The 11,904-nt window shown below is 40.7% G+C and overlaps 2 protein-coding genes across 2 annotated transcripts in view; one reads left to right on the plus strand and one right to left on the minus strand.

Moving 5' to 3' along the window:
* The window catches only part of LOC134670696 (lipase 1-like), a 28,802-nt gene extending 23,760 nt beyond the window's left edge, over positions 1–5,042 (plus strand). The window contains exons 4-8 of the mRNA XM_063528508.1: positions 98–338; positions 1,269–1,427; positions 2,726–2,807; positions 3,375–3,493; positions 4,859–5,042. Coding sequence (XP_063384578.1) covers positions 98–338; positions 1,269–1,427; positions 2,726–2,807; positions 3,375–3,493; positions 4,859–5,041 — 784 coding nt within the window. The 3' untranslated portion in view covers position 5,042. The remainder of the gene's footprint in view (positions 1–97; positions 339–1,268; positions 1,428–2,725; positions 2,808–3,374; positions 3,494–4,858) is intronic.
* The window catches only part of LOC134670713 (protein cramped), an 86,937-nt gene extending 75,426 nt beyond the window's left edge, over positions 1–11,511 (minus strand). The window contains exons 1-2 of the mRNA XM_063528529.1: positions 11,375–11,511; positions 11,049–11,158 (exon numbers count right to left, since the gene is read on the minus strand). Coding sequence (XP_063384599.1) covers positions 11,049–11,158; positions 11,375–11,387 — 123 coding nt within the window. The 5' untranslated portion in view covers positions 11,388–11,511. The remainder of the gene's footprint in view (positions 1–11,048; positions 11,159–11,374) is intronic.
* Positions 11,512–11,904: the final 393 nt, after the last annotated feature.

Raw genomic sequence — 11,904 nt, forward strand, 5'->3', positions numbered from 1 at the left:
ATTCAGAAAGGCAGAAGCGTTGAAAAAACGTGGCAACCAAATCGCCAAACACGCATAATGTTTAAATAACAACTTTGACGTAGTTCAATAATTCCAGTTTCCACGAACACGGCAAATACGACATACCAGCCATGATAGACAAGATTCTCAACGTGACCGGGCTATCGAAGATCATGTACGTTGGCTATTCGATGGGAACCACAAGTTTCTTCACAATGATGGCCCAGCGGCCGGAGTACAACGAGAAGATCATCGCCATGGTTGCCTTGGCACCGGCTGTGTATCTGGACAACGTCAGGCCCTTCACTGACTTGTTCATCAAGACTATCAATGTTCCTGTAAGTCATAAATACTCAGGCACAGAATAAATAATAGTACTAGGTACAGAAGACTCATCACTCTCTAACAAAACGCCTCTGTCACGAGCAGCATAGATATTGCCGCTAGGTGGCGACAGCGCCACGCGCCGCTTATGGCAAACCCCAAAATTGGGGTCGAAATAATGTACTTTTAGCTACCTGTAGCAAAGCGACGAAATCGCGGAGTGAGCCACGCCTGTCTCAGGGGCCTTACCATAATGTCCTTATTGCGATTCTGTTTATGGTCTAAACTGAATTGCTAAAGGACGGAGTTATATAAGTCGCATAACTCCGTCCTTTAGCAATTCAGTTTAGGTTCTAAACACAATCGCAATAAGGACATCATGGTAAGGCCCCCGGCTTCTGAAAGTAACCATAGCGGAAAGCCGGGATAATGCAAGGATCGAAACGAACATACGATGATTATGATGTTGTATCAGATAAGACACTCAATACAAGATAATATTTTTTTAAGTGAACTGTCCAATGTCCCAGAGATTTCGTTGTACTTCCATTTTGGCTATTATTTTTCCCCTAGTTTATTTCCTAACCAACTTATATCTGGTAAACTAATGATTACCATACCGTACAGTTTACAATTTAATCTCTCGATGTAGCCGAGCCTGTAATTAACATGATAGCAATGCTATACGTTTGTAATTGCTGCCACAGTATGCGTAGGATCATTCTAAACCTATAATTATACAACGAAACGTGCAAAAATAACCTTTGTTACAGAGCCATAAGTGTCATAGCTACTCAAATGAGTTTTTAAATCCCTTGTCTGTAAATCTCTAATGAACACATTAATATCGTATAGGTTTTATCGCGTAGCTCACTCCATACATTATTACATTACAGTACAGTCTGAGCGAATCTCATTTTAACATTATTTTGGCTATTCCGCAGGCGACCATGCGTCAGCGCGGCCTAATATCAGTGAATCTACAGCAAGACTTCATGAATACTGTCCTCGGAAACCTGTGCAACTCGCGGGACCCTCGCCAGGACCTGTGCCTACAGATAGTCTACACAGTCGTGGGTGACGATTATGAGCAGAATGATCCAGTGAGTATAATTCATCAATCAATCAATGTCTTTTATTTTGCATAAAAAGTGGTACATAATAGAAGTAATCATAGTTCAGAGTTCATAAAGTAAAAAAAGAAGTAGAAGTAGAAAGAAGTAGTAGAAGTGAAGTAGTCATGTTCATAGATCAGCCGAAACAAATCTAAATAGGTACCTGCTGGTTCCGCGACGACCAGCCAGTATATAATTTACATTTCTAAGGGTCATTCACTAACCCGAATTAACCGGTTAAATCTGGAGTGACCATGGTTACCAATACAATTTGACACTGGGATAACGGTTTACAAAAACATTTATTTGAGTTTAAAATGAAAATATTAACGTTAATCACTAAACATTTTTGAATTGTGTAAATTAGTTAAAAAACAAAAACATTTATTTGAGCGAACAAGAGATAACTTTCCACGGAATCAAAATCCGCGGAAAAGAAACAAATTAGTTAGCACTTTCACAAATCTAAAAATAGTGAACTCCGGTCCTTACCATATGGCAGTCACAGTATATAACAACATACCGTCAGAACTAAAACATATAGAGAAAGATTCAACATTCTTCAACAAACTACAAAAGTTCTTGGTTGAAAACTCATTTTACAATATAAAGGAGTATCTTAATTATAAGTCTTAATTATGTTAATTGCTATAGTGTGTGCTAGTTTTTAAGTATTAGTTTTTAAGTCTTTATATATATAGCTGTGCCCCAACGGGGTTTATGCTGGAACATGTAAATACTTTAACATCTTGTAAAACCCATGAAAGCAATGAATAAATTATTATGAAATTACTCGGTTAACCCCGGGTTAGTGGGATGATGCAAGTGGCGCTAAATGGTAGAGATAAAATGTGTGACCCTGCAGAGTAGGCACAGTTCCACGTTTTAAATAATATTTTGGGGCCTGATCACCGCGCAAAAGGTGACGGTTCCGAACAACTGACAGGCTGATACTCTCCAGCGATCTGGTAATCTGTGGGGCCCCTTTATTAGACGCTGCGCACACGACACGACAACAGCATCGTTCACCTTAACAATGGGATTGGTAACAGTCAAAGGTTTGCATAGATGGCGCCATCATAGCTTGCCCCTTTTTCTACGAGATTTGGCTTAAAGGGCTGGCATCCAGGGTATGTATCAAAAATCTAAAATTTGACACAATTCTAGGGCAAGCTATGATAGCGCCATCTGCTAAAAGCTTCGACCGCCAAGCCCATTCAATATTTTGTGCCATTGTTATTTTTCTTTGCAAGTACGCGATTATGATTATCCACTATTATTTGCAGATGATGTCAAGCGTTATCATGGTCAGAATGCAACCGGCCTCGTGGCGACAGCTGGAGCACTTTGCCAAAATCGCTATGTCCGGTAAGTATACGCATCTCTTTATATTTTCACAACAAAACAATTCGTTCCTGCGTGTGCCCAAGGGTAGGCCAAAAGGGGCCATGGCCCAGAGCCCCGGGTCACGAACGGTGGCTACGAGTTGGCAAATATTTATAGGCCTAGGGCGCCATATCTTTAAACATGCTTCTGTAAAAAAGGACTAGGTATGTTAACGCATAACGATTATCTACAAATGATTAGTTTCATTTGCGACCGACCTAAAATAAAATAAAAATAATTCAGCCTATATCTAGTCCCACTGCTGGGCCCAGGCCTCCTCTCATGCGCGAGAGGGCTTGGGCTATAGTCCCCACGCTAGCCCAATGCGGGTTGGGGACTTCACATACACCTTTGAATTTCTTCGTAGATGTATGCAGGTTTCCTCACGATGTTTTCCTTCACCGAAAAGCTAGCGGTAAATATCAAATGATATTTCGTACATAAGTTCCGAAAAACATTACGCGCGACCAGGCCTATATCAAGCCTTTCTTTCCACTCTTTTAGCGATTATATTCAATCAACAATAACTTATTTCCCTATTATCTACAGGCGTTTTCACGTCATGGGAGAACGGATTGTATGGCGACGTGAAGCCGTACGACCTGACCAACGTTAAAGTGCCCGTGACTTTGCTCTACGGTCTGAACGACCAACTGACGGAGAAAAATGTGAGTATAGCCGGTCAAACAAGTTTGTCAGAAGCGACGATTCGCGAGCAAGACAGAGACTCTCGCGTCTCTGTTGCCAGTCTCTGTCTCGCTCGCGAACTGTCGGTTATATGTTGCCTACCGTCAAGTGACGGTCGCGGTCTCCGGTCGCGGTCTTCTGTCTCGGTCGCTTGTCTCTGTCGCGGCGCGAACCGCCACCTTCAGAAGGAAAAGGCGCGAAATCCAAATTTTCTATGGGACGATAACTCATCGCTACCTATTTTAAATTAGCCGCTTTTTTCTACTGTAATGGCTTGAAAGACTTTATATTCTTTGCGAATTTCACTACATCTTATAAAACAAAATCCCCGCCGCGACTGTCTGTTTGTTTGTACATATGTCTGTTCGCGATAAACTCAAAAACTTCTGAACGGATTTTTATACGGCAATCACCTATCAATAGAGTGACTCTTGAGGAAGATTTAACTGCCTGTATAATTTGTTAAGGTCACTAGTAGTTTACAATTATATTTAATATAGACATGATTCTCTAACATTGTCAAGTATCATTTTGTCCTGGCTTTTCGCCCTGGCTCATGGGCCAGATGTCGTCTGTATGGCAACTAATCTCAATTATTGATGTGGACATTAGTTTTTACGAAAGGGACTGCCGGAGCATTCCATGAAATTGTCTAACGTTGTCCCGTACAAACGCGAAGTTTCTGAAGATTTAAAGGTATAAGAGATTCCTTTTCTATGACAAATGGTCAAAAATATGCACAGAAAAATAATCGCCTGCTTTAAATGCCGAGAAAAAAGTCGCAACACAGGAAATAAAATGCGTTTGTACGGGACAGCCCGTGCAATGCTCCTGCCACACATTTGACTTTCCAACTACCTATAGGGGAGCCTTATCGGGCTTAGTCCAGTTTTCTTTCACTGAAAAGCTATTGGAAAAAATCAGATTATATATTGTACATAAGTTCCGAAAAACTCCCCCTCTCCCCTATTGTATATACTTGACGTAGCACCAAGTGGCGAGTCGGGAAATAAAAATCAGGTACTGTACCTTTTATGTGTAATACTACCTGCACTATACTGTTACAACTGTTACGAGTCCCACTCCATAAGGCCATACAACAACCTGATTCGCCACTTAGGATCGGGTTGGTTGCACCAAACCAACCAACCCGTCTGTCACCGTTAAAGCGTTCGCTATATTTTATCCTATGGGTAGTTTCATATTTGACTGCTGAGTGATGTTGATTGGACCGCTAAATGTGGTTGATGCCAATAGGCCTTAGTTTTGAGTCAAGTATGGTTTTGTAACGAATAATATTGACAAAGGGTAAATAGTTAAATACTAATCTTCAATTTTGTTCACAGCAAATCATGCGTCTAGCCGCAGTACTGAACAGCACAGGCATGCTAGAAGACGTCCGGCCCGGCTGCAACTGGCCCAAATTCAACCATCTCGACTTTGTATTCGCTAAAGATGTGGGGAAATTATTGAACAAGCCTTTGATCAAACATATCAATAAATTATACGAGACATATAGTCGATCATGAATATTTTGTTTCATTTTATTCTGTAAACTAGTGGTTCCCAAAGTTGACTGGTCTCCCACCCACCTAACAAAAACTGCCAAATTCGGGACCCACCTCTCAGCTGTCTTAGGGGCATAAAATATTATTGGTTAGCATTTGAATGCCTAATAGTTCCAGGGCCCATTCAAAATTCGATCCCAACAAAGTATGGGTTGCAACTAGGGATTGCAATCCGGACTGGTTTTGAATCCGGCCGGATCCGGCCGGATTTTGGCCTCATCCGGCGGATCCGGCCGGATCCGGCCGGATTGGTATTGCGGATAAAAAATTCATCAAGTCACGTATTTTATCATGTCTTTAGCGTTATATGCGAAGTTAAGGATATTTTTTAATGGATTAATAAAACGGGTGTCTTAACAGGAGACATAGGCTCTCCGAAACATGTCGCGCGAGTGACTAAAAACAAGTGAGTCTAAACCGTAAATTACTCAATGTTAGTATGTCTCACAACAGTTTAATTCGATGATGGCTGTTTTAAGTTTCAAAAATCAACGTTTTCATTACTTAACCACAAATAAAATCTTCTTTTTCTCTTAAAATATCTATAGCCCAACCCACATTTCCAACAAAAAGGTGCTCTCAATTCAACCATTTTAGTTTTAGCAAACAAAATCAATAAACGTGTATACCTATACAAGTACATTTAGTAGCATAATAATAACAAAATAACATATAAATAATAATAATAAATAAATATATAAATAAACGGTCGGTGAAGGAGCGCTTTTTCAGTCGGCTCACAAAAGTCCTTAACAGTCTTTTGTCAGGAGGCAACAAAGTGCGCGCCTTCAACGCCTGGGTAATGCCCCTACTCACATACTCCTTTGGCATACTAAGGTGGACTCAGACCGAGCTGGACGCCCTGGATCGGAGGGTCCGATCACTGCTCACCACACATCGCATGCTACACCCACGCTCGTCAGTTATGAGATTGTACATCCCACGGAAGTGTGGAGGCCGAGGCTTCCTAAACGCCAAGGATCTCCACAACCGCGAGGTGTACAATCTCAGGAACTATTTCCTTAACAACGAGTGTGGGATGCATCGTGATGTGGTGGCAGTAGATAGGAACCTCACGCCGCTTTCCTTGGCAAACGAGAACTGGCGCAAACCTGTGGTACTAAGTACTGCGGATCGCAAGGCGGCATGGGAGAGTAAGGTGCTACACGGGCGGTTCTACAAGGCCCTCACGGGACCCGATGTGGACCTGCTCGCGTCGGTGAACTGGTTACGATTCGGGGACCTCTTCGGAGAAACCGAGGGTTTTGCCTGTGCAATTGCAGACGAAGTGATGATGACGAACAACTATCGGAAATATATCCTGAAGGACGGTACGGTCGACATTTGTCGGGCATGCCGCCGTCCCGGGGAGTCACTCAGGCATATCATTTCCGGTTGTTCTCATCTTGCTAACGGCGAGTACTTGCACAGACATAATCTCGTAGCCAGGATTATTCACCAGCAACTTGCTCTTCTATATGGCCTTGTGGACTGCGAAGTACCGTACTACAAGTACTCACCTGCGCCTGTTCTCGAGAATGGTCGTGCCACGCTCTATTGGGATCGATCTATCATCACTGACAGGACTATTGTAGCCAATAAGCCTGATATTGTGATAATAGATCGATCGCAACGTCGGGCCATGCTCGTTGACATCACCATCCCCCATGATGAGAATCTCGTGAAGGCCGAGAAGGACAAGTCCAGTAAGTACCTAGACTTGGCTCACGAGATAACCGCCATGTGGGATGTTGATTCGACGATCATTGTCCCGATAGTCGTTTCAGTGAACGGTTTAATAGCGAAGAGTCTCGACCAACATCTCGAGAGACTCTCGCTAGGTGGTTGGATCAAGGGACAGATGCAGAAGGCGGTGATCTTGGACACGGCGCGGATAGTACGTCGGTTCCTCTCTCTGCAGCCCTGACCACCGGTAGCTTGGGCCTTGCCCCGCTGCTGGCGGCACCCTAGGTTAGGTTTTTTATAATGTGTTTATATGTATTTTTATTGTTTTGTAAGTGTTTTTATATTTTACTTTTATATTCATATTATAAAAATACCTAACCTAAGACGATAAATAAATAAAGAGAAAATAAATATTATAGGACATTTTTACACAAATTGACTAAGCCCCACGGTGAGCTCAAGAAAGCTTGTGTTGTTGGTACTCAGACAACGATATATAATATACAAATACTTAAAATTAAATACATAGAAAGCAACCATGACTCAGGAACAAATATCTGTGCTCATCACACAAATAATTGTCCTTACCGGGATTCGAAAACCCAGGATCGCGGCTCCACAGGCAGGATCACTACCCACTGGCTAGGTCAGACCGGTCGTCAAAAGTCAACATATATTTCTCTATTTAATTTTATAAATATTTATTCATTATATTTTAAATGCAGGTAACACTTATTATAAGTGGGCTAAAATGGTTTGTACAAAATAAAACGAAAGATGTACATGTGTACATTAAATTACAATGTAACAACACAATAAATTGAATATAAACCAATCCAGTACTTACGGTGCACGGAAATGTCACGACACATATTTCGTCGGCTAGAAGACTGGCGTCAACTAACAAACAAGTTGTTGTGTTGCTGTTTGCGAGCGAGAAAATTTGAATACTGGCGAGAACTTTTAAATTTTAGCAGTGTTTTAAGCTGTTATTTTATATTTCAGCGCTTTATTTCACTTTACCGGATCAGGGACCGGATCCGGTGAATTTTGCCGGATCCGGTATCATGAAAAATGTGCCGGATCCGGCCGGATTACCGGATCCGCCGGACCGGATTGCAATCCCTAGTTGCAACCCACTAGTGGACCATACTTTGGGAAACGCTGCTGTAAAACTTCTGCAGTTATAATATTTTGATATACTTACTGTTAATGATGAATTCTCAATATAACTTGAGACGCTAGTGCAGTTAACATAAAACATTCAGCAGTCATTTCAATGGGGATTTAATTATTAACCCTTTAAACAACTATTATACACAATGCACCATCATAAACCTTATAAGAATGCATGAAAGTTGATATTATCACTGTCTGTTGAAAACTTTGGCTTTATAAAAAGCTCAGCTACTCTATCTCTATATCTATCTAAATCAAGATAATTGCCAATCTTATTAGTAAAATGAGGGTCACAAGACTGCATCACTGAAAATATTATAATTATCTTTAGTTCTTTTGTAAAAGTTATTGTTTTTGGTAAAGTTCTGTTTCACACAGCTAACAAACCAGAGTCATCTCCTATTGTAAAGATTTTTTTCTCAAACATGCAATGAAATATTATTATTATTTGTATCTCCGTTTTAAAACTCTCGGGTCTTTCGAGCCCGGTCATTTATAAGGCGTGCGTGGGGATATGGATCCAACACGTAGAGGCCGTTTGGAGAAATTTGATGTCATGTAGAACGCCTGCTGGAACCCATTCACGGGTACATCAATAAATACCCGTGAACCGGTTTCAGCAGGCATTGGAAGCTATTGTAAAGAATATGGTCAGTGTACTGGTCTATGGTTTAAGTTTGGGTGGAAAAAAGACTGGGCTATTGCAAAGAAGTCCGGACACCTGTCATAACACTGTTTGCACAAGTTATCGAGACAGGTGGTGACTCGCCACTCGTTAGATGGGCACCTGATGCGCCATCGTAAAGACGGCCAGGTGCAACACCGGCGTGAGCGGCTCAGGGGTGTCGAGAGGTGGTGCTGCGCTTTCTCCGAAGTTACTCGCGGCGTTATGCCCTTTAACACTTCCACCCCTGGAGCATATAGCTCTAGCGACTCCTCTCTGGACGGCCAATGAAGGCGAGCCAGAGCTGAGAGTCCTGCGGGTCCTCTTGGGGTCCACTCCGACCGACGAAGACACGCCGGAGACGGAGACCCTGACCGACTCTCGGGAGCACTCGGGTCCGTGGGGTCGTTACTCCCCAACAGCTCGCCACAAGCTGCCCTGCGGGCTTATTATTATTATTATTATCCATTTATTTATTTTTCTTCTTAGGCTAGGTCATTTATAACATGAATATAAAAGTAAAATACAAAAACACATAAAAAACAACAAAAAATAAGTATAAACACATTATAAAAAACCTAACCTAGGGTGCCGCCAGCAGCGGGGCAGGGCCCAAGCTGCCGGTGGTCAGGGCCGCAGAGAGAGGAACCGGCGGACTATCCGCGCCGTGTCCAAGATCACCGCCTTCTGCATCTGACCCTTGATCCAACCACCTAGCGAGAGTCTCTTATTATTATTATTGTGTAAGCAGGCAGGCAGTTGTGACAACTGATATTGCCTGTATCCAGTAATATTGATGTTATGTTCCTTATAATAGGCTGCGAAGTATGACGTTTCAGGTGCGGCTAGGACAAAAGGTCGTTAATGGTATTTCATACACATCTTGCAGGCCTAGGCCGGCAAAGTCCTCTTTTTTAATTTTCATTTCACAGATATTAGTGACACAGCATTGTGGCATTCATCCATTAAAAAAAAACTAGAGGCAGTATTTGCTTTATGGTTCGTAATGATACTCTGCTGCCACTACGCCTATAAAAAAAAACAAAAAACAATGTTTCCTATAATTTGCAGTTTTATTTGTATAAAATCAACATGAACTTAATAAATAATACATTCTATAATTCTATAATTTTAAATTATAAATTTAACTACACAAATAAAAACATTTAAAATATTTCATCTAAACGTTAGCGGTAAAAAGGTCTACTCAAACACGCGTAGTTATATTTTTTAAATTGTTATGGAGGTAAAGTTGAAAAATATTCATTCTGTTTTATTGGATTTATGGTGCGTTGCTGATTTTTGACTTTAATATGAGTTCCGACGAAATAATGAAATTAATATTAATTGTAATTGTAAGTGTTAGAATTGGCAGCGTAAGCAGAATTGATTTTAAATAACTTGCTGCCTCTGCCGCCAAGTCAAAGACGAAGTATGTATACATATGGTTGCTTATGGCAATTTTATTATTTGAGAAACTAAGAAAAATGGCTTACAGTTTATTAGAAACAGTTTTGTGGCATATTTTAAATGAATGTAACTACAAATTCGTCAACACTGTGGAAATTATACTTATTTACTCCATGCATAAAGCAACGATGTATGTGAAACATGATATCAACATGAAAGACTATGTAAACTTATGTGACGAAAACGACAGTCAGACAGATACAAGGCGAAAAAATCAAAGATACATGAAAATATACGGGCAGTAAAAATACACGACTCGTGTAAAACATACGCGTGATAATGATATAGGTACATGTTGGTTATATTTTGGGTGTAGTTTACTTTTAGTTTTTTCTATAAATAAAACTTGGGTTTCGTGGATTTTTTATTTTATTTATTTCATTGCATGTTTGAGAAAAGCACTATACATACCTCAGCGGGAAATGGGGTTGCCCGCGCTCAGACCTATCCGTCTTCGGTCTATATGTCTTCGGCCGGCAACCCCTTTCATCCCGGCCTCTGTAGTAATGTACTATTACGTTTTTGCGAATCAAACATGTAATAGGTAGCTTATTAATCGCTTTATTATTACTTAGGTACTTAATTTTACTACTTGATTTTACAGTGCATTGGTGTTAGCTGTAATGCTGTAAAATTTGGTTTCAATAAATATCAATATCAAATATCAATTGTAATTGAATATACCATATCACTAATCTAAATTAATATTTTTTTAAATATAGTTTGTCAAAGGACTGTCTCATTTCAATGATAGACAGAGATACTATCTTTGTCTTACACTAGTACTAGCAGCCAAAAGAAAAGGATGACTATAGTTTTCCTGGTTCTTACTGACTGGCAAATTGGTTTGATCAACTATAATGCCTTGATCACACGTACCGAGTAAACAGACGAGACAATAAAATGTTTCTCGGCCGAGACAGTAATGTAAGCGAGTAACAAGCCACTGCTTTTGAAATAACCACTGACCTTGGCAGCACCAGTCTTTGCAGCTACGGCTCCAGCTGCAGTCTTGCTTGGAGTCACATTTTGTACCACTGGCACTAGTTTGACCTCCGCTACCGGGGTACGATTGAGCTCTGCGAAAAAGATATTACATGGATATGTTGTTTTTGTTTAGGTACATCAAAAAGATACCTGAGTCTATTATCTGACATGTAACTGATAAGTATTACAATTTAAATATAAGATAGGAGCATGAGGGATAATACATATCATTAACAATCACAAATATAGCATGTAAACATAAATCCACAACAACACAACTTGGAAAGGGATATTCGAGATGTATTTACCCTTATTCGGCATGGTTGACCGTTGAGCTTTGTTAGACTTAGAGTCTCAGTATATATGTCACATTGTTGAATAAACACATAGTCAATATATTATGTAAAAGTTTATTAAAATAAATAAACTAATTGCTCGATGCATGCCAAACAAACACCCGACAGGAAGGTCAAATGTGACATTGACAGATTTTTTTGCAGTTAGGGATGTTCTTTAATTTATCGAATAGAAATTATTTGGTATATAGAAGCATTGTGATGCATGCACACCAAGCACACCAAATGCACACGAAGTTTGCATTTTGAGCTAGCACTTGCGCATGATATGTCCTAAGTCCTAACTGAGGGGCTACCGCGAAAACCGAAATTCGCAAATTGCGGGGATCTCTCTCTTTTACTCCAATTTAGACATAATTAGAGTGACAGAGAAAAATGCCCGCAATTTGCGAACTTCGATGTTCGCGGTTATAGGCCTGTCCCTAAGTACTCCAACCAACCCCGACCACCTTACACACTATCGATACGTGCGCCGCACCGCA

This window comes from Cydia fagiglandana, chromosome 14, assembly GCF_963556715.1.
Source record: "Cydia fagiglandana chromosome 14, ilCydFagi1.1, whole genome shotgun sequence".
NCBI lineage: Eukaryota > Metazoa > Arthropoda > Insecta > Lepidoptera > Tortricidae > Cydia > Cydia fagiglandana.